This window comes from Hyaena hyaena, unplaced genomic scaffold, assembly GCF_003009895.1.
Source record: "Hyaena hyaena isolate Hyena2069 unplaced genomic scaffold, ASM300989v1 scaffold_19, whole genome shotgun sequence".
NCBI lineage: Eukaryota > Metazoa > Chordata > Mammalia > Carnivora > Hyaenidae > Hyaena > Hyaena hyaena.
Window position 1 is genome coordinate 5,431,525 of NW_024080651.1, and position 26,678 is coordinate 5,458,202.

Below are 26,678 nucleotides of genomic sequence, written 5' to 3' on the forward strand. Positions count from 1 at the left end.
TGAGCATTTAGAAAAGGAGCTGATCACTAGGATTCAGTAGTAGTGATTTAGCCATGACTAATTAGACTTGACTTCATATTTTCATTGGGTTGCTAGTCATGAGACCCTGTCTTGATTTCTCTAAGGCATTTGATAAGCTCTTTTATGATATCCTGACAGTAAGAATGTGGGCAGGAAATCTAGAAAAATCAGATGCAGGAATTCAACACACCCATCAGTTTGGGGCCCTCTATTGGAGAGGTGGTATCCCTGAACACCTTGCTAGGGTTCATGTTGAGGAAAAGGCATGGGTTTTGAGCTCAGCAAGGCAGCTTTTAATCTCAGGGTTGCACTTCCCAGCAGTAACCTTGGATGAATCACCTAATACCTCTGGGCTTCACTTGCCTGGTCTGTGCTATAGGTATTCCTCGTGAGGTTGTTGCAAGGACTAAACTGGATGATGAGTTTAAAAGCCCTCTGTAGTGCTCATTTCAGCAGCACATATACTAAAAGCCCTCTGTAAACTGTAAATGCTTTATTAGTTACCATCGCCATTCTGGTACTATGGTTGCTCATAATGGGGATCCTGGGTTACATGTTTATTTAGTGGGCATCTGTAGATGAAGGGTGAGCCTGGTATGGACCTCATGTCATTGGATCTGGCATTAGACAGATAGGGGCTCAGAGCTCTTCCTCTGTGTGGTACTTAGGGAGACATCAAGAGAACTCTTCCCAAAGGAAATTGAGTGCTCATTTGGAGTTGGATCTGGAAGAAGGAGGAGGCAGCCACCATCCTGAAAACGTAGGAGGCTGCAGAAGGAGATAAGAGAGCAAAGGTTTGGGGAAGCCTGTGTGGCCAGGTCAGGAAGTGGAGTAGGGCAGGAGGTGGCCAAAGCCATGACCCTTGGTAGGGAAGCTGAAGAAACAGCTCCAGGAGTTCCGTGTGCAGTGTATCCACACAGGCTTTGCCTTTGGACAAGAGTGCTAGAAAAAAAGTGTGAAGAGGCGTTCGCTCTAAATCTTGGGACTTCTTTGGTTATCCATTTATCGCTTTAAAAAGCAACAATTAAAAAATAAAATAAAAAGCAACAATTAAGTGTAAGAAAAAATGCAAACAGTATCAAAATGGTAGAAAATTAATGCTGTTTTTATCCCTGCTTTGAGAGATCTCACTACTTGAAAGGAGAAACTGATAACGAAGTAGTGGAGTCTTCCAGATGGTCTCTAAGGATTATGCACATAGAGTTTTTAAACAATGGTATTATTATGTATACTCTCTGATGCTAGGATTTTTTTAACGTAACACCTTACCCGGGGCAACTTCTGTTTCAGTACCGAGGGTCTACCTAATTATTTTTAATAGCTACATAATATTTTATTTATGCCTGCATAATTATACTTACCCCACCCCTATTCATGGACACATGACTGTTCCTAATCTTTTAGTATTAAACCCTGCTGGATACATGTCTTTGCAGATTCGTACAAGTATTTCTCTGGGCAAAGTTTCTATCAGTGGAATTTCTAGGACTCCTGTTTTGAATGGATGATGGCTGCTGTGGTGTTTCAACACTACAGAGAAGAAAAGCAGAGGCTGGAAGAATGGTCAGTAGTTGGGGTTGGAAATGCTCACCTTTCAAGGTTCAGAAGTGGTAGTCTCAAGAGCTCCCTTTCTCAGTTGGAGTCCTCCTGGCCAATAGAGGGCCCTACACAAACACAGTTCCTTGGGCTTCAGATTATCTGACTAGATTTGCCTTCTGAGGAAAGGTAGAGGTGATTCATTCACCACCACTCCTCACCAGAGTGCTTGTTTGGGGCTGCCAGCCTTGAAGGCTGTTGCCTCCAGCCTCTGTACAGACACCTGGAAGCCTTGTGTCTCAGCTGGTCCTAAAGAATTAGTTTGCTTGGCGTCTGGTCAGGTTTGCAACTCGTAAAATGTGCAGAGATTAGTACCTCCCCTGCCATCTTATCCTGTTCATAGCTGCCAGTCCAAGGATCCTTGTAGTTGCCTCTGGCAGCTGTAACTGCTGAATCCTCTGCCAGCTTCTCTAGGGACCTAGAAGAGCAGCTTTCCACGCAGGGCCAGTATCCCAAGGGCAGGAGGGGGAAGTATAGTCTCCAGTATAACCTTTCACCTCCCAGTTCTGGGTGGTTTAGGCCCTTTGGAGTTGGCCTTGAGGAACTACACACTTGGGTCTGAGCAGCCAGCACCTTATCACATCTGGTGATCAGTCCTTCTGTGGTTCCTCCTGAAGTCTGGATTTATGGAGGTCACATGGATTCCACCTAGGAGGGGCTTCTGCTTCAGCTCAGAACATGGGGAGACTGCTGCCCCATGAGGCAGTCTCTCATTGACTTTGAGAGGGAGGCAGTTTTCATGGCTTTGAGAAGCCCTCACACTAGTTCCCCACACACCCACCCACCCACTGAGTCCTTTGTAAGCAAAGTGGGGGGAACAGAGAGCACTTGCAGCCTCCTGCTCGCATTCCTAGACACCGACTCACTGCGCCCGCCGCCGCTGGAACAGCAGAGCTGTGTGAAATGTCAAGAGGAGTTATGCTCATGGGTTCCCTGGCCCCAGTCTCTTTGTGGCTTGCATTTTCTTCCATCTGCACTCTGTTCATCAGATGGAAATCAGAGGGTACAATTAGAAGATAATTTGCTAGTTCCAGACTTAATTTGGGGCCCCCTTCTTGCCTGATCGAATTACAAGGAAACATAATAGATTTTGGTGAGAAATAGTTGGCTCTGTCACTGGGAGAAAGAGAGCTCTCAGCTCTCCAGCTGGACAGGCCTTTTGGTATCTTGTGTGTTGTTTCCCCTTTCCTCCTCTCTGTGCTCCACCTCTCTGTGGCTCCTGTGTGGCCCCAGGTTGGGATCCTGTTCACCTCCAGGCTAGCTCAAGAGGTTTAGACTCCACTAGAGACCAAACAAAAACAAGGAGCCCTCTGCAACCTCATAGGGCTGACAAATGTTGAAGCTGGAAGCTATTTAGAGACCTACCCAAGGCCCAGACAGAGGCAACTACTTACTGAAGGCCACATAGCTACCCATAGAAGTAGTAACAATAGTCTTAATGATATTACCAGCTAACATTTATCAACCCTTAATGTGTTCCAGACCCTGTGCCAAAGGCTTATGTGCAGTGCATTGTCACATTCAAACCCATACAGTCTGGCTCTGGGCCCAGACTGGGCTCCAGCGTAGCAATGGTGGAGCTCAGTATAGAAAGCCTGGGTTCAAATCCTGGCTTCACCTCACACTTACACAGCTGGGTGACCTCACACAAGCAGTGGAGACTTTTTGTTCTTCAGTTCCTATGTCTGTAAAAAGGGTGAAATCATAGCACTACTGACTAGTGTGGGTTAAAATTCATTCATATGTGTGAGTGCTGTGGTCACTGCTTGCTGCAGGGTGAGCACCTAGCCACTGCTTGTTCCCTGCTGGCTGCTCCTGGGGCTGGAGTGTGGTATCTGCATGGCAGTAGATAAATGTGGCTGAGTTCTGCACACATGCCAAAAGCCAGCCTTCATTAATAAAGGCAGTAAACAGAGTGGTTGAGTGCCTTTGCTGCAGAGCAGAGGTTGGCAAACTATAGCCCGTTGCCTGTTTTTGTATGGCCTCTGATTTTTGCAGTTTTTAATGGAGGTGGGGAAGCAAAAAAGTGTTTCATGGGACATGAACATTACATAAAATTCAAATTTCATTGTCCATAAATAGAGGTTTACTGGAAAACAGCCACATCCGTTTATATTTTATATACAGGCATTTTCACAGTGCAGTGACAGAGTTAAGTAGCTTTGACAGAGTCTTTATTTGTGTGGGCCTGCAAAGCCTAAAATATTTATTCTCTGGCCCTTTATAGAAAAGGTGTCCTGACCCCTGATCTACAGTCACACTTACAGGGTTTGAAACCCAGCTATACCACTTACTAGCTGTTTGTCTTCAGACTAGTGATATAACCCTTTAGAACCTCAGTTTCCTCATCTGGTAAATGGGGATGATAACCCCATTTATTGGCAATTTAAGTATGATAGATGACAGATGCAGAGAACTTAATACAGAGCCGGGAACATACGAAGTGTTTAATAAATGGTAGCTTATTACAGGATGCAAACAGAATCTCTCTTATCACATTTGTTGTTACCCGTGTGTCCAGTCAGTAGAGGAATGGGAAAAGGTTCCCTTGTAACCCAGCCACCACCTTTGCCACAGACTTCCCTGTCACAGTGATAGGGTGACTTCAACGGAGAAGAATGTGTGCCTGGTGAGAGAGAACTGCTGTCACTCCCTCACAGTCCTGCAGGCAGGGGAACAAGAGGCTTTCCCAATGGTGGGCTCTGTTTTGGTCATCCCCTCATCCAGTGCTCTTCAGCCAGACCACCGCTCCAGATACTAAGGCCTGTCATCCCCACAGACACTCCCAGCCTTGTCCTCCTTCATGTCTCATTTTTCTGTTTGAGAAATTTTGTTACCTGGACACAGTGGAAGAAGTGCCACTGCCCATTGAGGCCAATGGATGGCATTCTGGCAATGAAAGAATAAATGAAAGAGAGGTGACAGGTGATCTGGGCTCTAGTTCCTGTGCTGTCTCCCACTTGTAGGGCTTTGAGGGAGATATTTCCCCTTGAAGAATCAGAGTAAACTCAGGCCTCAGAGCTCTGGCTCTGGAGCTCTCACATGGGCCTACATTTCAATCCCAGCCCTGCCACTGACTAGTATTTTGGCCTGGGATTGGTTAGCTAATCTCTCAACCTCGATTTCCTTGTTTAGAGAGGTAATTCCCATCTTAGAGAAATATGAGAGTGCTTACACAGTGCTTGCTACATGCAGAAATGTCAGGTGTTAGTTAACACTCCACGGTGTTCAGAAGTGGAGTGGCAGCCCCCATTGGCCAGCCCTGGGGGCCATCCCCAGGCCAGGCAGAAGGAAGGGATGATTGAGGATCCTAGCACCAGGACCCAGTAGATGCTAGCCCAGAGCAGAAATCCTAGAAGGCAGTTCTCTGGACCTGGGTCTCCACATCTGTCTCTCCAACCCTGAGAGTCACCCCCCGCCCCCGCTTTTGGGGGGAGGCGTGGCTTGGCCTAGAGTTGGTATCCTTTGCTTTCGTTCATCTCCGAACAGAGTTACTATCCTTTGGGCGCTCCTCAGGCTAGGGACACTTTGGAGCAGATGGGCTCTTTCTCTCTTACCCTACCCTTCCCCGAGCTCAGGGATGGACTCGCAGCCAGTCCTGGTTATTGTCTATGGCGCTAGCCTGCAGCCTCCCTCCAGCCCAGCTCCACCCCTTGCCTGCAAGGTCTATTTCCTAATAGCTGCTCCAACCACACACCTCGGTTCCGCGAGGAGCCCCTCCTCTTCCTCCCTCCCTCCCTCATCAGGGGAGGGACCAAAGAAGAAGGCTAACTTGACAGCAGCGCTTCTTTCTTAGCTAGTCACCGGCCCCTGCCCAAGAATCCCTGTGTGTGTGTAGCCTCGGCAGAGACGTGGTTCTCCTGGAGTCCCCAGGGTTTGCCGGAGCTTACGAGAACTGGGGAGGAGCCATCCCAGCCATGAGCCCCTGCAGGAATCTGCCAAGGGGCAAGTGGCCCGGCGTCCTCACACCCCTCTGGCTGCTGCGGAGGGAGAGGTGAGCGCTGGGCAGCCCGCCCACAGCCGGAGGTGCCGGGAGCCCTGGGCCTGTCATGGTGGCCATCCGCAGCCAGCCTGAGGCACTCCCAGACGGGTTTGCTGCTGAGCTTGTTTATCTGGTGTGGGAAGAAGATGGGGAGTTACTTGTCCGTCCCGGCTTACTTCACCTCCAGAGACCCCTTTCGGTGAGTTGGGCTCCGAGTCCCCTTTTCTATCTCCTCTTCTGGCCCCGGTCCTGAGGGGGAGGGCAGAGGCCTCCCTGAACTTGCCTCTCAGATTTCACTAGTCCTTTGACCATCGGTTCAGAATAGGCTTGGTGAAGACTCCCACCATGATCTAGGAATGGTGAGGTGAAGGATATGCCCAGGTGGAAGCTCCTGGGGAACTCTGGCTCTCCTTCCTTCCCAGGCACACCTGAAAGAGCCTCCAAAAGATGCCACTGACCCTGCCTGTTCTTGGTGTTACTGCTTCCGGGGGAAGAGCACAAATGGGGTGCTTTCTTTCAGCTCTCACATGTCTTACCTGCAGGCCTTGCTGTCTGCCAGGAATTTGCCTCAACAAGCAGGATGGGCAAGTTTTGCCAAACGGCATGGAAGAAGCTGGCAATACCTGGGTGTGGGCAACCTAGTACACAGTAGGTGCTCTATAAATGCTTTTTCTATTAATGGCAGGCATATTTGCCTCTGGCTTTAAGGGCTTCTGAGCTCCCAGGTGAGTACAGTTACTAAGGAAAGGCCTGGGCAGGTACTTCCAAGACTGGGGCAATTGGCTTTGGGCTTCGGGTAGCCCACCCCATCACCCCACCCCTGTTGCACACAGGTCAGGTTCCCAGGCCTGAGACTTCTGGGGGCCTTTTTCTGTGGAGCTTCTCAGAGGGAGGTGTGGAAACTTTCTACTTCTGACCTGCCTTTCTTTGCTCACTGCCCCACCCTACCTCCAACAGAAACTCCCCTGGGGGTTTCTGGCCCTCCGGGTCCCTTCTTGAATGGAGCCATTCCTGGCTGGGGTGGGGCTTGTTTTCATTCTTTGGGAGCAGCCTGTTGTTCCAAGGGCTGCCTCCCCCTCACCAGTGGTCCTGGTCTACTTCTCTCTTTTGGCTTCCCCAGCCCAGCTTCATGCCCAGACCTTGCTGCTGGGATACTAGTCAGGTGGCCGTGCCCTGAGCAGAAAAGCAGAACACCATGTGGTTTCAGGGAATTACTGGACTCTGGTAGAGTGATGGGAAGCCTTTGGATATGGGGGAGGGGGAAGGGAACTTGTCCTCTGTGCTGACTCTTCCAGGCACCCTGCTAGGCGCTTTATCCTTTGATTCTCTCAAAACCTAATGGCATTATGTATCCCCATTTTACTTAAGAGGCAGCCACTTTCAACAGAGTTAACACGTGGGGTCTCTCTGGCCAGTCTTCTCATATTCCTGAGTTTGTTTCATCTTTCCAAGAAGCTGCACCTTCCTCTGTTCGGACCTCCCCCCAGGGTGGTCTCAGATTTGCTTTTCTCTGCCAGCAGAGTCCAAAAAGGGCCCCCATAGGTTGCCTGGAACATCGGAGGGATGGCAGAGATTCCTTTCTGAAGAGCCAGTGGGAATTGATCTTGAGTTTAGGAGGCAGATTTTACCATGTGGAATCAAGATGCCAAATGTTTGAAATAGCCACTAGTTTAGCCAGAGCCTCATTAATCCCTCTTACTCTAATCCTGGAAAGGCAGTTTAGGGAAGGGGTTGTTCCCTTAGGAGCGAGGAATGCTGTGCCCCTTTTAATCTCTGGCGACAGGACACAACTCAGGAGCTAAAGCAGATAATGAATTCTCAACCTGGACCTTTGAGGGTCATGCCACTGATGCCACCCCAGGTCCATCTGTTCTTCCTTTGTCTTGCTCTGTCTCCGTGCCTCTGGGGAACCTGACTACCCTCTTTCTGCCCCAGTTCTTCTTTGCCCAGCTGGAGTTGGGGGGGGCGGGGGGGGTGTTGTACTGACTCACTTTAGACCCTCCCACCTCCCCCAAATGAGAGGCCACATCCCTGGAGCCACTTCTGAAGAGATAGCCAACACTTAGGGCTCTGTGCCCCACAGGAGGGACCACCCAGACCTTCCACTCTCCCAGGTAATCTGTCTAATCAATCACCACTGTCACTCACTAGTCAGAAAATCGCTTCCACCATCAGCCCCCTCCCTTATTACAGGGCATTCTCAATGGCTCCTCTCTGACCTGGTGCCAGTCCCCTCCCAGGACCTCAGTTCCTCCTCTGCAGAGCATAGGATTGGGCTTCCTAGACTCCTGAACACAACCCTTGCCAGATTCTGTGAAACAAATTAAGTCCTTGACCTGAAGCTTCTGGGGGAGTACAAAGTCCACCAGAGTTCTAGGGCTGTGGTTGGAGGAAAGTGACGCAACCAGATTCCACGGGGACATGATCAGGCGTGACAATGCGCAAAAGAGGGAAGGGAGCAGGGAATGAAGAATGTAATTTCTGTACTCTATATGCCTCTGCCTGACAGACTGCCCTCAACAGAGTACCACTAGTGTGAAGGGGAGATACAATTTTGGTCACTTCCAAGTAAGAACATGCCTCAAATTGGAATTTACAGAAGAGGTAAATTAAGGAGTGACTTTTGTCTGACATCTTTAAAGGATTTTTCTTTTTATAGAATTTCCCTTAATGTCTAACATTGATTTTAATGGGTTTGGTTTATACATTGTCTCTTGAAGAGAATAAGTGCATCTTTGTATCCTAAAGTAACCAGTGTTTAAAGGGAGAAATTATTTTTTTTTAAATGTTTTTATTTATTTCTAGGAGAGAGAGAGAGAGACAGCGTGAGCAAGGGAGGGTCAGAGAGAGAGAGGGAGTTACAGACTGAAACAGGCTCCAGGCTCTGAGCTGGCAGTCAGCACAGAGCCCGACGCGGGGCTCGAACCCACGAACCGCGAGATCATGACCTAAGCTAAAGTCGGACGCTCAACCGACTAAGCCACCCAGGCGCCCCAAGGGAGAAATTATTTTTAACTCTGCCCAGCTTATCAGTAACCTTTGACAGCTGCCTTAGGTCCTCTAAGACTCCTCATCTAAAAAGTGAAGGACTTGGATCAGGTGAATGATTCCTATAACCACAAGTCATGTGGCTCCTCAGAGATACACAAGCTCTTTTCCATTTTTTCCCTAATCATGGAGGCTCTACCCTTAATGTCAGTATGACTGCACAAATTCCTTGAATCTACAGGTTTCCTGGCTTTTGGTTGGAATTGAATCAATGCACTCTGGTAACACTTCTTGCTGATCAGAATATTGTTATGTGTTTGGTTATTTTTTTAAAGCAGGGTAATAGCATAGTCCATAAGAATTACAGCTTCACTGACAGCCTGTTTCAGTCTACAGGATGGATGGGAAGGAGGAGTAATAAAGGGATCTTTAGTGATAAGAGACTGGGCTTTGATGGGCCGGCATCTGTAGGTGCCTGTTATATCCATCCTTCTGTGCCTAGGGGAGAGTTGGCATCCCTGGTCACAGTATCCTCAGGCTATGGCAGAGAGACCTGCCCATTTTTCCTTTTTAGCCCAGTCAGAGCTCAGAGGCAAGGGTTTGGAAACAGCTTCTCCTCAACAGTCTGTCTGCCTATTCAGGAGACTAAAGATGAGCATCCAACCAGGCTTTACCAGGACATGAGAGGGCTTATTCTTTTTTTTTTTTTTTTTTTTTTAAGTTTATTTATTTTGAGGGGGAAGGGACAGAGAGAAAGAGAGAATCCCAAGCAGGCTCCATACTATTAGTGTGCATAGTCCAGTGTGGAGCTTGAACTCACAAAATGTGAGCTCATGACAGCTGAAATCAAGAGTCGGATGCTTTACTGACTGAGCCACCCAGGCGCTCCATGGTGGGCTTGTTCTTTAACTTGTATAAGTCTACTGTAATAGTGACTACTTCAGCCATATAAGGTTGAATGAAATATTACCTGTAAACATTTGGTCTGAAAAGTTTGCATGTGAGTGAGGGCTGGGCTTATTATGTCTTATCTCACTTGGCTTCTCCCAGCACAGCACCTTGCCTGTTTGGTCTTGCACATCCTAGATGCATGGTAACTATTTCCTAATTGATAGGAATTGATAATAGTCAATTGTTTTCTAATTTATTAGATAAATTATTCATTTTAGGACCTTCTTTACTCACAGAAATCGGTTTGGTTCTGGGCTAAATGTAGATCCATGTTGCTTAGGCACGGGAGGGAAATGAGTCTGTCTACTTTTGCCCTTGCTGTTCTCAAGTTAAAGAGGGGAGGGAGGGAAATGAACATTTAGCAGGCACCTGCTGTGAGCATTTTTACATAATTTTCATAAACTGGTGAGGTTATATCATTACTGGTGTACAAACTACAGCCTAGAGTCCTAAAGTAACTTGCTTGAGGTGACACAGATAGTAAATGGCAAAGAAAGAATGTGGACCCAGGTCTTGAAAGATTTATTTGTGAGAATAACCTAATCCCAACCTGATTATCTTTTTTCTTATCTCTCTCTCTCTCTTTTTTTTTTTTTAAACTGTGTTCCCTGATAACTCAAAAGTCCTTAGTTTGGGGCCACTGGCTGGTTCGGTCAGTGGAGCATGTGACTCTCGATCGGGTTGTAAGTTTGAGCCCCACACTGGGTGTAGAAATTACTTAAAAATAAAGCATTTTTTAAGCCCTTAGTTTGGGTCTGAGCTGCCCACTAAAGTGACCACTAAGGTTCATTTCATTTTGCAGCTACCCAAGCCCTCTACAGTGCTTTGGGAGAGGAATTTTGGAAGTTGTCCTTGACACATGTGGGCCTGTGATCTCCCCTGGCTGGAGGGTTTCAGCTCTGTTCCCTCTCGTTGCTCAGGAGAGGGTGGTGACTGATGCCTCAGACCTCAGTTCAGGGCTCCACCACCAGCTCCCCTACCTCCAAGCTGGATGCCCTTGGGCAACCTGCTGCTAGGGCAGATTTTGACTTTCACTTGAAACTTTCAAAAATTTGAAAGCTGCAAAAAAAAGTCTTGGCTTTGGGAGAAACATACTATGTCCATGGCCTTCAACAATCTGAGGGAGGATTTTTGATTGTAGCACTTTACATTTCCAGAGTGTGTTTTGGATTCTTTTTTTTTTTATGTTTATTTACTTTTTTCTTTTTTTTTAATGTTTATTTTTGAAAGAGAACAAGTAAGGGAGAGGCAGAGAGAGGGGGCACAGAGGATCTGAAGTGGACTGTGCTGACAGCGGGGAGCCCAATGTGGGGCCCAAACCCACGCGATGCAGGACTCTAACCTGCAAACCCCTGCACACCATGAGATCATGACCTGAGCCGAAGTCGGATGCTTAACTGAGCCACCTAGGCACCCCATAATGTTTATTTAGAGAGAGAGAGCATGTGTGTGTCTGCAAGCAGGAGAGGGGCAAAAAGAGAGGGAGACAGAGGATTCAAAGCTGGCTCTCTGCTGTCAGCACAGAGCCCAGTGCAGGATTCAAACCCACGAATCAGGAGATAATGACCTGAGCTGAAGTCCAATGCTTAACAGACTGAGCCATCCAGATGCCCCATGGATTCTTTTCGTAAAAAGGCAGAGACTGCTGGGGAACAGAATGCTGTGGACTAAAGGGAGGAGAATCATTGTGCCATTTAAATTCAGCACTTGTATTTAAAGGGAAGCCTCACAAAGTGTTGACAACTCAAGGGGACTTGAGCTCTCATTTTCACAGATGCAAATCCTGAGGCCCAGCTTAGTAGATGTGCTGCATTACTCAGGTGCTCAAGTGATGTAGTCTGGTGGAAATGACTTCATAACCAAGTAACACATAGGTTAAGACTCTAGCTCCATCCTGTATGTGTCAGGTGACTTTCCACAAGTGACTTGACTCTGCTTTTTAGTATTCTGTAAGACAGGGATAATCCCGTCACTTTGCAGGGTGTCGTCAGGATATAAGTAAGGCATCTCATAGAGCGCTCAGAATATGGTTGGCATTTAAGTAACAATTGACAGTAACTTTTCTTAATATCCAAGCCAGGACTCTAAGTCTTAACCACTCAGGCGACCTGAGAACCAGTTGTGTTCTGTGACAAAACAGCTTAGGGACCCACAGCCAACCTTCCTTTCAGCTGTTCACCTTCCTGTTTTTCAAACACACCTGTGTCAGCCAACTTTGGCTGTGCCGCTGGCTTTGGCTGTGTCGCTGGCCGTGCCCTTCAAAGGCATTCCTTGACATAGATGTCTGCATTGGTGATGTCGCTCTCCAGGCAGGTGTTCTTCCCAGAAGTCTGGCGTGGCTCTCTCCTGCATGTCTGCACTCGTTTCTCTCCCCACTCTCCTGGGCCTGGCCAGGGCTACTTGCAACAAACAAAAGCAGGATATTGGCAGTGGAAAGGAGGACGTGTTCTGGTACTCCTGTGCCCTGCAGCACACATACCATTGTGAGGGTGTAACCGGGCCCAGGCCTGCATTTGGGTGCAAATATGTGTGCACCAGCTTTCCTCCACTGCAGACAGTAGAAGGGCAGGACCTGGTGACCATGAGCCACAGAATGTTTCTGCTCCCACCTGGACTGCTGGTTCTTGCCACTCCCACCATTTTCAGTTTGGAAACCACTGCTAAGGGCTTACTGTACTGGGCTCTTTGTTAGGTGTTTAGTCTACCAACAGTAAATGGGACACTGCTCCTGTCCTCAGGGAGCTCACAGTCTAATGAAGGAGAAAGATAGGTACCTAGGACCTTCAAGTCAGAAGCTGGGAGGCAAGAAGGAAGTCCCTGCTCTTAGTGCTGGCCCTTTGGTAGGCTCCTCACAGTCATTCAGAACTGGATTTAGTGTCCTCACTGCTACCCTGAAAATAGGTGTTGATGTCGCCATTTGTCTCCTTTCACAAATGAGAAGTGAAGCAGCCAGCCCAAGATCACTTAGGTGGTAAGTGGTGATTCTGAGATTTGAACTTTAGATCATCTAGGGAAAGATATAGATAGGCATGGAATTAAGGGTATGTGGGGTATAGTCTAATTCCTTCATTTTACAGGTGGGGAAACTATATCCAGAGAAAGAAAGGGCCTTGTCCAAGGGCATGTAGCTCCTAAGAACTTGAACCACACCTCTTTCTTCCCAATTCAGAGCTCATCCAGCATGCCTTTTACATTGAAAGGAATTTGAGCTGCATGTCCAGAACAAGGTCTTCCCCTTTACCTCCTATAATTCATGGTTCTCACTGTACCATTCTGGTATTTCATATCCATACTCTTCATGCTGTATCCAGCTCTCAAGTCCCTGAAGTTTAGCATCCATAGAACAAGTAGGAGAGGGGCACCTGGGTGGCTTATTCAGTTGAGCGTCCAACTTTGGCTAAGGTCATGATCTCCCAGTTTGTGAGTTTGAGCCCCACGTTGGGCTCACTGCTGTTGGTGCAGAGCCTGCTTTGGATCCTTTGTCCCCTTCTCTCTCTGCCCTTCCCATGTTTGCATTCTGTCTCTCTCAAAAATAAATAAACATTTAAAAATAAAAAAGTAGGAGATGCTGCAGGATGCTACAGGGGATGGCTGATAGCAGAAGCCATCAGAATTAAACATCCAAAGGGAACTGGACACTCCATAAAGAGTGATTCTCAGGGTCCTGCTTCCCTAGACTTCCCTACCTCAGTTGCTTTCCACAGCCGCTTCAACTCATTCCTGTTTCCCTCCTCCCTCCTGCAGTGCCCAGAAGTAGTAGCAACCCATTATGACCTCTCACCTTTCATTGTTAATTAAGTTTTGTTTAGACTTTATTTTCCCCAGCTCGTTGTAAGCTCTTGGAAATTGTAGTAGGGAACCTTGTATATCTATCTTTTATATTTGCAGTGCCTAGCAAGATGCTGTAATAATACACTTGCTCTGCTCTTCGCAGTTTGCAAAAGGCTTTCCTCATACATTAGCTCATTTAGTCTTCATAGTGTTCTTTGTAGTAGTGTGCTATTAGTTGCATTTTGTCAAGGAGGAAGAGCTACTGAGAGAAGTTGTCCAGAGCTACCCAGCTAGTGGAGGAAATGGCAAATAGAGTAAGCAGCTGACATTATCATCAACTTTAATAGCAGTTAACACTTAATGAGTTCCTACTGTACTTAGCCTTTTATATAAACCACCTATATAGTTTGGTACATATTATTTCATTTCCACAGTATCCATTTTACAGGTGAGGAAACTGCATCAGAGACGTGAAGTAACTTCCCAAGATGACCTAAGTGGCAGGGTCAGGATTCACGTTAAGAGGCCACTCCATCCTGCCTCTCAGAAGTAAGGATAAGGCCAGTGAAGAGTGGTGTGAAGCCTTGACAATAAGAATAGAGCCTTCGCTGGAAAGAACGAGGTGGCATGGCCTCACCAGGGTAGGGAGCCCTTAGCTCTGAGTGCTAGGAGGCTCAGAAATGAGGAGGAGCTTCTATTTTGCAAACCTGGTCTAAGAACCCACCAACCTGACTGAGGGGTGGAACTTTATAGTCAGGTAACTGGAGGAGAAAGGAGCTGTGAGCCTAACATGTGTATCTTGCACAGTGCTAGTGGAATTTTGTTTTCCCCCATTATTTTATTTTCAAAAATTTCAAATATGTAGAAGAGTTGAAGGAAAAGTTCAAAGAACACCCAGTGTATATCTTTCACCTAGATTTAACTTTAAGCTACTTTCTCTTTAATTATGTATACACATGATGTATTTTGTTGCTGAACTGTGTAAAAGTAAGTTATAGATATCTTGAATTTCACCCTTAATTACTCTAATTTGTTTCTTCCAAGAAAATGAATAGTAATTTCACAGTATAATCTAATGTATAGCCCAAACTAAAATTTCCTCAGTTGTTCCAAAAATTTCACTTATGGCTGTTTTCTTTTTCAATCCAGAATTGAATCCAGGGTTTAGATCCTGCATTTGGTTGCTGTGTCTCTAGGCTTTTTTAATCCCTGTACCTTTTTGCCCCCATGACATTAACTTTTTGGAAGAGTGAAGAACAGCAGTCTTACAGAATGACCCACATTCTGGATTTACCTGATTGTTTCTTAGTGCTTAACATAATTTTTTCACACGAATGCTACATGTTAATAAATTATGTTAATAAAACTTAATATCACCAGTGGTGTTTGTAATGGATTGGGTTTTTTGAAGAACAGAAGTGATTGAGCTTCTTTGGTTCATTAAGATATCTGTCTAGACCAGAGTTTCTTTTTTTGAGAGAGAGAGAGAGGGCATGTGCAAGCTGGGGGAGAAGGTCAAAGGGAGAAAGAGAATCTTAAGCAGGCTCCACGCAAAGGGCTCAATCCCATGACCCTGGGATTGTGACCTGAGCTGAAATCTAGAACAGAGGTTCTTAACTAGGGCCATGACTAGGCTTCAGACCTTGACACACACACACACACACACACACACACACACACACACACGTGACCTGAGCTGAAATCTAGAACAGAGGTTCTTAACTAGGGCCATGACGAGGCTTCAGACCTTGACACACACACACACGTGACCTAAGCTGAAATCTAGAACAGAGGTTCTTAACTAGGGCCATGACTAGGCTTCAGACCTTGACACACACACACACCATACCTAAATAATATGTACATTTTCCTTGTATATGCCTTTTTCCGAGAGAGGCTTCTTAACTCTTACTAGATTCTCTGAGGGCTTCAAGACCCAAAAATGTTCAAAAAAATAAACACTGGTCTGCCAGGTGAGGTATGCAATACAGAACTAGTTTCTGGGATCTTTTTTATTCTGAATTGGCTTCCTTTGGAGAGATGGCAGTAAACTGTAACTTTTCTCCATCCTGGCATTGGATCAAAGAGTGGTCTGTCCCTTTCGTTAGACCTGGGAGCCAGAGACAGCCTGTGTAATCTGGTTCCAGGGATCCAGAAGAATTTCTTCTTGTTTTGCCTTTCAGGTGTTCAGAATGCCAGGATTCCCTCACCAACTGGTACTATGAGAAGGATGGGAAGCTTTATTGCCACAAGGACTACTGGGGGAAGTTTGGGGAGTTCTGCCATGGGTGCTCTCTGCTGATGACAGGGCCTGTCATGGTGAGTGAGTTCATCAGAGCCCATTGACAGTTCCTCTGGTTTCCCCGTGGCCTTTCATCTTCTAGTCTTCCATCAGCCAATGCCTTCCCTTTTATTTCTTCAATCATTTAACAGATGTTTGTTGAGTACCAGTTAAGTGCCAGGTAAGATCCTTCCCTTAAAAACTTAACAGTCCAGGGGCATCTGGGTAGCTCAGTAGGTTGAGTGTCCGACTGTTGATTTCTGCTCAGGTCATGATCTCATGGTTCCTGGGTTTGAGCCCTGCATCAGGCTCTGTGCTTGATAGCACGGAGCCTGCTTGGGATTCTCTTGTCTCTCTCTCTCTCTCTCTGCCCCTCCCCTGCATGTGTGCTCTCACTCTCATGCGCGCTCTCTCTCTCTCTCTCTCTCTCTCTCTCTCAAAATGAATACATAAACATTCTTTAAAGTTAAAAAAATAAAAACTTAACACGCTGATATTGGGGGTGGGTAGGTGGGCCGGCAGAGAGGAGACATAATACAATGGGACAGAGACCTCAAAGGAGAACATTACAGGTTGAGAGGAGAATACACCCAAGTTGTGTGCAGGGATTCTGAAAAGGAGACCCTGGAATGGGCTGGTAGAGAGAGGTTCCACCTCCACTACCTGCTTCAGAAAAGGGCTGTAAGCCCAATCACGGATTTGCCAACTCTGTTGGAGGAACTATGTGTCTTTCTAGTGGGGATGATGCCTTCTGGGGACTTGTGCTTATGGCTGAGACCAAAACAGTTTTTTGTAATCTCAGAAATGGCAGGGAGGCACCAATCTGACTCATCCTCTGGAAGCTCTGGGGCAAGGACTGCAAAGGACCTGTAGATCCTTGATTAGAAATCACTCACCCACCCCTACCCTCCAGCAACAGTGGCAACTCACTTCCTCCATCTGTCATCTGTCTACCCTTCTCCCCACCCGCTCACAGGTGGCCGGGGAGTTCAAGTACCACCCAGAGTGTTTTGCCTGTATGAGCTGCAAGGTGATCATCGAGGATGGGGATGCATATGCTCTGGTGCAGCATGCCACCCTCTACTGGTAAGATGGTGTCCCTCTCCTCTACAAGAACAGTCAAGAGAGAGGAACAGATGGCAGTGTGAGTTGGGCAGAAATAGTATGGGGATATCAGAGCACTGGATTCCTATCCCAGCAATGCACATAAACAGCTCTATATTCTATAAGCAAGAAAAGTAACATCTCTCTGCCCTCTGTCCTTACCTACCCTGAGAATAATGACATTGCACTGCAATCATCCCAGAGGGAGAGAATGGCTCAGAAGGTGCTCTCAGAGAAGGATCCCAGAAAATTAAAGGCAGAGGCCCCTTAGAGTTCATTCGGACAATTGCCTCAGTTGGCAAAGAAGTCAGGCTGAGGCCCAAAATAGGGAAGAGTGCTGGGTTCTCACTGTGAGTCGAAGGCAGAGTGAAGAGAACCCAAGCCATCTCACCCCCACTTCCAGACCCTGGGCTCCTCTTTCTGAGCAACCAAGTGGAATCATGGCAAGGATGGTAATAGTGGGACTGTGGGTACTATTGCTTGAAGCCACATGGTATGGTGGTTACTGGGGGCTTCTAGGTGGGGCTTCAGGATCTTAACCACCTTTATGTTCCTCTTGCTAGTGGGAAATGCCACAATGAGGTGGTGCTGGCACCCATGTTTGAGAGACTCTCCACAGAGTCTGTTCAGGACCAGCTACCCTACTCTGTCACACACATCTCCATGCCAGCCACCACAGAGGGCAGACGGGGCTTCTCTGTGTCTGTGGAAAGTGCCTGCTCCAACTATGCCACCACTGTGCAAGTAAAAGAGTGAGTATTTTGAGAACACCATGAGCAGGAGTCCTTACACAGAGTCCATAGATGGGCCTCAAGGGGTGCAGAGCTCTCTTCACCCCCACCTCGTATCTTTCTCCTGGAGCTTACTGTGCTGTAACTACACCTGGGCCTTGGCACTTACTCCTTCTGCCTAAGCTGCTTCCCACAAGATACTTAATGACAGAACTGTTCACCTTTCACGTGTCAAGTTTCAGATAATGTTTGTTCTTTAAAATTATCTGGCTTGATTATATGGATTCGTTTATCATGTTTCCTCCCAAGAAGTTCCTTCTGGAACTTAGTCTTGTTCAGTACTGTATGTCCAAGGCCTGGAACTGTGTCTGGCATGTAGTATATGTTTATTGATTATTGTTCTGTTCATTGAGTGAATGAATGGAGGAAGGAGGAGAAAGAGGTTAAGACTTTATCCTAGGTCCAGGCCAGACACCAGATGGGGAAAGAGCCTGTGTTTGTCTAATGCCAGTAATGAGGAACCTATGGCTGCCAACCCTATAAATAGTGACTGTACACTTACTATGTGCTGAGCACTAGGTGCTTGCAGTACAGATGAGAGGTATCAAGGTTGGGGAAGTTACCAAGAGGTGAGATCTGCACTAAAACCTCATTAGATGAAGAGGGGAGGGAATTGTGTTCAGGGAAGAGTTGGAAGTCTATGATTGTGTCTGGTGTAGATTGGGTAGTTGGGAATAGCCAGAAAGGGGGACTAGTAAGTCATGTAGGGCCTGGATTATGAAGACTCAGCAGGTCTTTTGAAGGATAAGCAACAAGGTGATACAACCAGGTTAGCATTCTATAGGGATTACTGGCATGGATGTTGGATGGGAGAGGAGCAAGCCTGGAAGTATAGAGACCAGAGACCAGTTAGGAGGCTATTGAAAGATCCAGGTGAGAGATGTTGGTAACCATGGTGATGAAGTGAGGGCAGAATTCTCAAAGATGGTAAGGGTTGTGGAGCAGTGAGAGAACTCTGGATAGGGGAGGTGCCATCCAAGTCTCTGACTTAGGCCACTGAGTGAGTGGGGGTGCCCTTCACTGAGATGGGGCATCTTGTAAAGGGTGTTGCATTTCCCTTGTGAATTGTTTGGGCTTTGGGGGCTTGTCAGGGCCTGGGGCATGGTGAACCTTCCTATACAAGTGAAATTGGTCAACTCTTGTCTGGCCCAGGGTCAACCGGATGCACATCAGTCCCAACAATCGCAATGCCATCCACCCCGGGGACCGCATCCTGGAGATCAATGGGACCCCTGTCCGCACACTCCGAGTGGAAGAGGTATAGTGTGTGTCCAGCCTGTCTTGTGGGGGTGGAACATGGAATAGACCCTCTGGGAGATCAGGCTATGGACCTTTACCTTTCCCCACCCCCAGTCTATCTCTTTGTCTTGCCACTGACCCTGTGACCACTGGGGTGACCTGTGTCAGCCTGGCACATTCCCAGGGCAGCAGGAATGGCCTGACAGATGGGATATCAGACAGGATGCCACAGAGACGGCACTGGGGCTCCTGGCAGCTAGAGGCCACCATTAGCCAAGTTGAGTATTGGCCATACTGTGCTGAGATCATTGGGGCTGACAGTGGGTGGCCTAGGTTGGGACAGCCTTTGGAAGCCAGCCTTACACTGTTCTTGGCTACAGGTAGAGGATGCAATTAGCCAGACAAGCCAGACGCTTCAGCTCTTGATTGAACATGACCCCGTCTCCCAGCGCCTAGACCAGCTGCGGCTGGATGCACGGCTCTCTCCCCGCATGCAGAATACTGGACACTCCCCTACTCTCAGCACCCTGGACACCAAGGAGAATTTGGAAGGAACGCTAAGGAGACGCTCCCTGAGGTGCTACCTCCCACCCTGATTCCATACTGACCCATGTCTATCCTTCAGATGAGGCTGAGGAGAGTTAGGAAGGGAACCCGCTGGCCAGAGATAGGCCATGAGGATTGTGCTGACCCAGCTCCCTCCATAGGGATCACAGCTCACAACCAGGGCCTTTGCGTGATCTAACCCAGCTGTCTCCCAGGTTTCGTTAGAAACCAGAGAATCGGCTCTGTCCACTGAACTCCTGAGCTAGGTAGGAAGCAACAATGCTGACCCCCAAAGGACAGCATGGCCCATGGGGGAAGCATGGGGCTCAAAGAGGATTAATAAGTATAAATAAGAACACTGAAAACTGTAAAGCAAGAGATGGATGCAAGCTGTTTTAGATTTGAGTGACCAATAGTCAAAACCTCGGAGTTCCAAGTCCATAGGGAGAGCAATCATACTGGATACAGGTGCCAAATAGGGAGGCTGAAAGAACAGGAGTCAGGAGCTCTCCAGGCAGACACACCCATACCATGCCTTTGAGCTGTGCTCCCTCCCTTCACAAATCATTTCATCTCTCTGAGCCTCTGTTTCTGCGTCTATAAGGTGAAGTTGTAAGACAAAGGTGGCTATCTCACCAATTATGTAAGGATTCAATGGGGAAAGGGATGCAGAGTGGCTCAATGCCAGCATAGGGTGAACACTAAGTCAATGTGAGGTGGTGTTAGTATCACTAGGAATCAGGTCCTTTATCTGCCCTCTTGATCAAACAGACTGAATCACTCAGGGCCCTTGACTGGGATCTGTTGGAAACAGGGCCCTCCCCACCGATTGCTGGGCATGCACTTCTGGCTGTTTTCTTGGCCTCAGAATGAGTGAGTTCGTAGAAGTGGGGTGCCAGAGTGCAGAGAAGACCTGAGAACATGGCTTGGAAGTGGGAAGATGTGGGGGTGGCCAGGGAGCTGCTTAGATGTCTGGAGGGCTATCCTGGAGGAGAGAAGGCAGCGCACGTTATGTGCTTCTGTGGGCACAGTTGGTGGGAGGCAAAGCAAAAGAGCAAGGGTTGAAAAGCCTGTGTGCGGTCCTTTCTGGGTAGCCCAAGTGAAACAGGAGGATGTGGCAGAGAGAAGTTTGCAGGGTTGTAATTCACTTGCACTGCTGTGGATTTCAACCTTCATGTCCTTCAGGAAATCACTAACAGTTCTCAATCATTATTATTACTGGCTGCTTTTATTGCTGTAAAAACCATACATGCTTATTATTTTAAAATTTGGAGGTACACCTATGACCCAGCAATAGCACTGCTAGGAATTTACCCAAGGGATACAGAAATGCTGAGGCATAGGAGCACATGTACCTCAATGTTCATAGCAGCACTCTCCACAATAGCTAAAACATGGAAAGAGCCTAAGTGTCCATCAACAGATGAATGGATCAAGAAGATGTGGTTTATCTATACCATGGAATACTACATGGCAATGAGAAACAATGAAATCTGGCCATGTGTAGCAACATGGATGGACCTTGAGGGTGTTATGCTGAGCGAAATAAGTCAGGCAGAGAAGGACAAATATCATATGTTTGCACGTATAGGAGGATTAGGAGGAACTTGACGGAGGAACAAGGGGGAGAAGAAGGGCGGAAATGGTGGGGGAAAGGGAGAGAGGCAAACCATGAGAGACTCTTGAATGCTGACAAAAACTGAGGACTGATGGATGTGGGGGGGAGGGGGGATGGGCATGGAGGAGGGCACTTTGGGGATGAGCACTGAGTGTTATGTGGAAACTAATTTGACAATAAACTATTTGGAAGAAAAAAAAAAATTTGGAGGTACAAAGATGAGCAAAATATCCGAATCCCATTTGGTCATTTTTTGGATGGTGGTAGGCTACCACTCTAACCCAGTTCCGTATCTTGAATCAACCAGACATGTAAAGTGGTGGGTTACCATCCTACAGTGCTGTCATATATTGAGCACTATAGGGTTCCTGCTTTGAATGTGGTTTTATTATACTTAAATAAACTACTGATATTTGCAGCCCCAAAATGGCACATCTATCTGACATAAGAGGTCCTTCCCCTCATCGTAGCACCTGAACTACAGAAATTGGGATGGATAAGGTGGTAAGGTAGTCTTGGGGTTTCTACCTCCAAGGTTTTTATGGCAAGTCTCTGAGGACTACCCTATCCCTACCCTCGTCTTTCCTTATCTTCAGGCGCAGTAACAGCATCTCCAAGTCCCCTGGCCCCAGCTCCCCAAAGGAGCCCCTGCTCTTTAGCCGTGACATCAGCCGCTCAGAATCCCTTCGCTGTTCCAGCAGTTACTCACAGCAGATCTTCCGGCCATGTGACCTGATCCATGGGGAGATCCTGGGGAAGGGCTTCTTTGGGCAGGCCATCAAGGTGAGCACAGGCAGCAGCTGGTCTGCTTCTCGGCCACCTACCCTTATCTCACCTTCTTTTGGGGAGCTCTTATCACATGGTCTCACCCCATACATACTCTGCAGGACACCAGGCCACCTAAGGGCAGTATTGCTGTTGTAGTGAACTTGGTGGACCTGGAGACCCAGGTTGGGATGTGTTGTGCCCATGGCCCTTCCACCTCCAGTCATTGGGTGTTTTTAGGTGCCCAGAGGCTTGAATGCTGGGTATACTGCAGGGAGCACACAGGGAAGTGGCTCCTGCCTCCCTGATGAACAGTCTTGGGGACTAACCTCTCTCTCTTTCTCTCCTCCTCCTCCTCTGCTGAGAGCTGGGAGGGGGGGTCAGGTAAGCCATGTGTCTCAGCTTTCAGGGTATCGGGGCTGGAGAGCTCACCCTGACCCACCTAGTTCCCTGGTGCATGTCTGTGGCACTGACCCCCTCCTATCCCCAGACTTCTGTTCACCCAAGGGAACACTCCTTTGTCAGATAACCAAAGCCCCTGCTTCGCTTTGCAGTGTCCCCTCCTGCCACCTCACTTCCCTTTTCTGCATTCTCGCCTCCCCTCTGTGCATGCCCCACCCTCCAAAGAGGGTATGCTCCCCTCTGAGGCCCCTGTTGCCTCGTGCTGTGTCTTCTACACATGAACTCTGTCAGTCTGATCTGGCTCAATGTGTCTTCCAGGGTATGGGATGGCCAGTTGCATATATTTTCACACATTTCCCCAGAACTCTGCACCACTAAAAGTTGCCCTCCTTGTAACTAGGTAACACACAAAGCCACGGGCAAAGTGATGGTCATGAAGGAGTTAATTCGGTGTGACGAGGAAACACAGAAGACTTTTCTGACTGAGGTAAGAAGGTGGGGTAGGGGTTAGGAGTGTGGTGTCACTTGGCGCGCCTGGGTAGCTTAGTCGGTTAAGCATCCGACTTTCGCTTAGGTTATGATCTCACGGTTCGTGGGTTCGAGCCCCGCGTCGGGCTCTGTGCTGACTGCCAGCTCGGAGCCTGGAGCCTGTTTCAGAGTCTGTGACTCCCTCTCTCTCTGACCCTCCCCTGCTCACGCTCTCTCTCTCTCTCTCTCTCTCTCTCCTAGAAATAAATAAAACATTAAAAAAAATTTTTATTTTTTAAATAAAAAAAAAAGGAGTGTGGTGTCACTCTTGGAAGAAGAAAGATCTTACTAAATTAGCAGTTTCAGGAAGAAACTTACTTTATTTTGTTATTTTTTTTAATTTAATGTTTATTTTTTCAAAAATTTTTAATGCTTATTTAGTTTTGAGAGAGACAGAGAGCACGAGCGAGGGAAGGGGCAGAGTGAGAGGGAGAAACAGAATCTGAAGCAGGCTCCAGGCTCTGAGTTGTCAGCACAGAGCCTGATGTAGGTCTAGAACCCACAAACCATGAGATCATGACCTGTGTTGAAGTCAGACACTTAACCGACTGAGCCACCCAGACACCCCTAATGTTTATTTTTTGATAGAGAGAGAGAGAGAGACAGAGTGCAAGCATGGGAGGGGCAAAGAGAGAGGGAGACACAGAACCCAAAGCAGATTCCAGGTCTGAGCTGTTAGTACAGAGCCCAATGTGGGCTTGAACCACAAACCATGATATCATGACTTGAGCCGAAGTCGACACTTAACTGACTGAGCCACCCAGGCGCCCCCGGAGAAAACTTATTTTAGAATCACTTTCTTAAAAGTTGGGCAGAAAACAGCACTAGAGGAATATCCTGCCCCCTCTAAATACAGCATAATGACCTGTTCAATAAACATGTACTAAAGACAGCACAATTTGGGTACAAGGGATAGAGTAACAAACGGGATGTGGTTCAGAGGAGCTTATAGCTAGTGGGGGTGATGGACATGAAAATAGACCAATTTAGGACAAGTAGATGTTATACTCACCATCTGAACACCTTGCTAAGGGAACCTGGAATGGAACTTTCCAGAGAATTACCAACTCTTGAGCATTTACACAGAGGTTTTACCACCTCTCCCAAGTTGTTACATTCCTTCGGTTGGTAGTCCTGTGATCCAGGTATTGCCCTTCAGGCCTTTGTTTCACTCCTGGACCCTCCCATTCCAGTTCTCCCCAGTACAATTCCTAGAAAGGCAGCATCCCAGGGTGAGGCCTGTGAGGCATCCCTATCCATGTGGAGGTGTTCTGCCCCATCACATAAGACTGGAGGTAGGAGATGCAAGTAACAGTTATCAGACTGACTCCTTGGATGGAGGGGGTGAGGAAGACATAGTAGAAAGTAACCATCCACCCTCCTTGGTCTTCTCACTCCCAGGTGAAGGTGATGCGCAGCCTGGACCACCCCAATGTGCTCAAGTTCATTGGTGTGCTGTACAAGGACAAGAAGCTGAACCTGCTGACAGAGTACATTGAAGGGGGCACACTGAAGGACTTTCTGCGCAGTGTGGTGAGCACACTACCCTCGCTGCTTTGCCTACAAAGGGTCTTGCTGAGTATGATTGGGCACAGGCAGGGAGGGTTCACTGGCAGACCATGTTGACGCATGGGGCCTGGACCACAAATGGGATAGGTCAGGTCCCACAGACTCTGATGACCATTCTCCCTTCCCATAGGATCCATTCCCCTGGCAGCAGAAGGTCAGATTTGCCAAAGGCATCGCCTCTGGAATGGTGAGTTCTGCCAACAATCCTGTCATCTGTGGGAGTGGTTGTGAGGTGGTGATGGGGAGGGACTGCAGGCAGGCACTGAAAGGCAAAGACCCCATCCTGGGCAGCTTATATGGGTTGGGTCAGTCAGCCACTATTTATTGAGCTTTCTGTGCCCCCAGTTGTCCTTTCTTAGCTCACAACCTACCTCAAAGAATTCCAAATCTTTAAGGGAAAACTGGAGAGGCAAACTAATAATGTCCAGCCACTGCAGGAGCTTGGAGCAAGCAGGAAACCTCACTGCCTATGAAATCAGAGGAGGGGGAAATGTGTTCTAATTGAGCCCTGAAGGATGGGTCAGAATTGGATAAAAGTTCCTCTTGGCAGAGGGGCCCCAAGGTTGAGGTGATGATAGCAGCAAAGACCTAGGAGAGAGGAGGTAATAATCTATTTCACCTGAGAAAGAATGATACCAATTATAGTAGTAGTAGTACCAGGGACAGTTGCTGAGTGCTTTCTGTATGCCAGGCACTGAACTGAGGGACTGTCATACGTGTATGTGTTTGTTCCTCGTGACAGCCTGGTTTCCAGATGAAAAGCTGATGCTAGAAAGCTAGAAAGAGGGAGGAGCTTGGGCTCATCAGTCTGACTCCCAAGCCTGAGGCTTTAATCACCGCTCTTCGTGTGGGGTCCATTAAGACAATGTTAGTCTGGGGGTATGTTAAGGTCCCTGTATTTCAGGCTAAGGAATCTGAATTTTATTTAGGAAGCCAAAAAGACAGGTGTAAAAGATAATTAAGCAAGGAAGTTTTGTGAGCAGAGCTTTGCTTTTTTTTGAGGTACCTAGAAGAATGGTGGCATCATTTACCACATGTTGGGGAGGGCAGTGATGTTAGAGAAACAGGTTTGGGAAGACCTAGTGTCCACTGAGGCTGACGTGTGGTTAGTGGGCATCAACATGTGTAGAAAAGGTGGATTTGAGAAGGGCTGACACCGAGGAGGCTAGAAGGAAACAACGGCTACACAGGAGTCTCAGGAACAGGTAGCATGGGAAAAGTTCTAGCAGCTTTTGGGGAAAGGACAGGCAAGCAGGCAGGTCACAAGAGATACAGCGATTCAGGAATAGCTCCCAGGGTATGTGAGCAGAGCAAGGAGCCTAGGAGATGCAAGCATTGTTGCAAAGGTCAGGGGAGGGAAGTAGCTCCTTCCACATTTGCTGGGGAAGAGAAGAGAAAAGGAAGTGGCTACAGAGTGATAGGAGCCAGGAGTGGAGGCTGGGGGGTAGGAAGGGGTTAACAAAGACTTGTGTGATAACATTGGGGTAGGAAGAGGGAGAGGTTAAAGTGTAGAAGAACAAGGAGGGTGCTGAGTCTCAGGGAAGGAGAATGTCAGGAATACAAAGCCAGCTGGCAAGGAGGAGGTCACTTCTCCAGTCACAGGCAGTGAGGGTGGCTGAAGCCAGAGATTATGGTGAGGATGGCAGTGAAGAGGCCTGGAGCAGTGCATCTGAGGGCCTTCACTCCAGGTGGCCTGGTTCTACATAAAATGGGTAGAAGGGCTGGGGGCGTGCAATGGCCAGGGCCCAATAGAGTTGGGGGCTTTGGGAGGGAACACTGAGAGTCTAGAACGCCACTGGGTTGGGGTCAGCGAACCAAAGGATGGGCAGGAGGTGGCAGCAGGGAGAGTAGAGAAAGCCCAGGCAGCCTTTGGCTTTCTCTTAGTGTTGGGACAAGCGGGGAGACAGCAGGAGGCCCTTGCCCTAAGGTCCAGGTTGGGTTCTGAAGCTGAGTGGGGGTGCCCTGGAAGAAAAGCAGGCCCCTCAGTTCCAGGGTCTGCATCTGCTTAAATTACTGGCCATTGGCCTCAGCTCTTACTTCTGTTCCAGGCCTATTTACACTCCATGTGCATCATCCACCGGGATCTGAATTCACACAACTGCCTTATCAAGCTGGTAAGTCCCCACCATTCTGGGCTTCCCCAGGGCCAGCCCTCTTGCCTTGTCACAAAGGAGACTGTACCTTGTGCTTTAGCCTCAGGTGTCACCTAGGGCTTCTGTCCTGCCCTTCCTGCTGCACCTGATGCCCTCCTGTGTCTTCTGGGGGCTCTCAAACACATGTAGACACAATAACACCTCCTCCCAGTAGCTGCCTTTGAAATCCTTTAGGTAGAGGGGACTTCAGAAGTTCCATAACACTACAAAGAGCCCTGTTGTTTTTCCTGGTTTCACCCCATGATAGTTCTGTAAAGCAGCTCACTGCAGACCCTGTTCTATAACTGTGGCACCTTGAAGCCTCAGTCTAAGGCCATAGAGCTAGCTAGTAAATGTACAGTGGCCAGTTTGGGATCAGCATTTTTTCCCACCA

The 26,678-nt window shown here is 47.9% G+C and overlaps 1 protein-coding gene across 2 annotated transcripts in view; it reads left to right on the plus strand.

Moving 5' to 3' along the window:
• Window positions 1-26,678, plus strand: part of LIMK2 (LIM domain kinase 2) — a 60,327-nt gene that overhangs the window by 26,015 nt on the left and 7,634 nt on the right. Inside the window, exons 1-11 of one of the 2 annotated variants that reach the window (XM_039225554.1) lie at window positions 5,393-5,798; window positions 15,493-15,628; window positions 16,567-16,676; window positions 17,258-17,446; window positions 18,638-18,743; window positions 19,105-19,301; window positions 21,485-21,671; window positions 22,456-22,542; window positions 23,985-24,116; window positions 24,283-24,339; window positions 26,201-26,266. In XM_039225554.1, the coding sequence (XP_039081485.1) occupies window positions 5,746-5,798; window positions 15,493-15,628; window positions 16,567-16,676; window positions 17,258-17,446; window positions 18,638-18,743; window positions 19,105-19,301; window positions 21,485-21,671; window positions 22,456-22,542; window positions 23,985-24,116; window positions 24,283-24,339; window positions 26,201-26,266 (1,320 nt within the window). In that variant the 5' untranslated portion in view covers window positions 5,393-5,745. Of the gene's footprint in view, window positions 1-5,392; window positions 5,799-15,492; window positions 15,629-16,566; window positions 16,677-17,257; window positions 17,447-18,637; window positions 18,744-19,104; window positions 19,302-21,484; window positions 21,672-22,455; window positions 22,543-23,984; window positions 24,117-24,282; window positions 24,340-26,200; window positions 26,267-26,678 lie in introns of those variants that run through there. The other variant, XM_039225550.1, reaches the window with a different exon arrangement.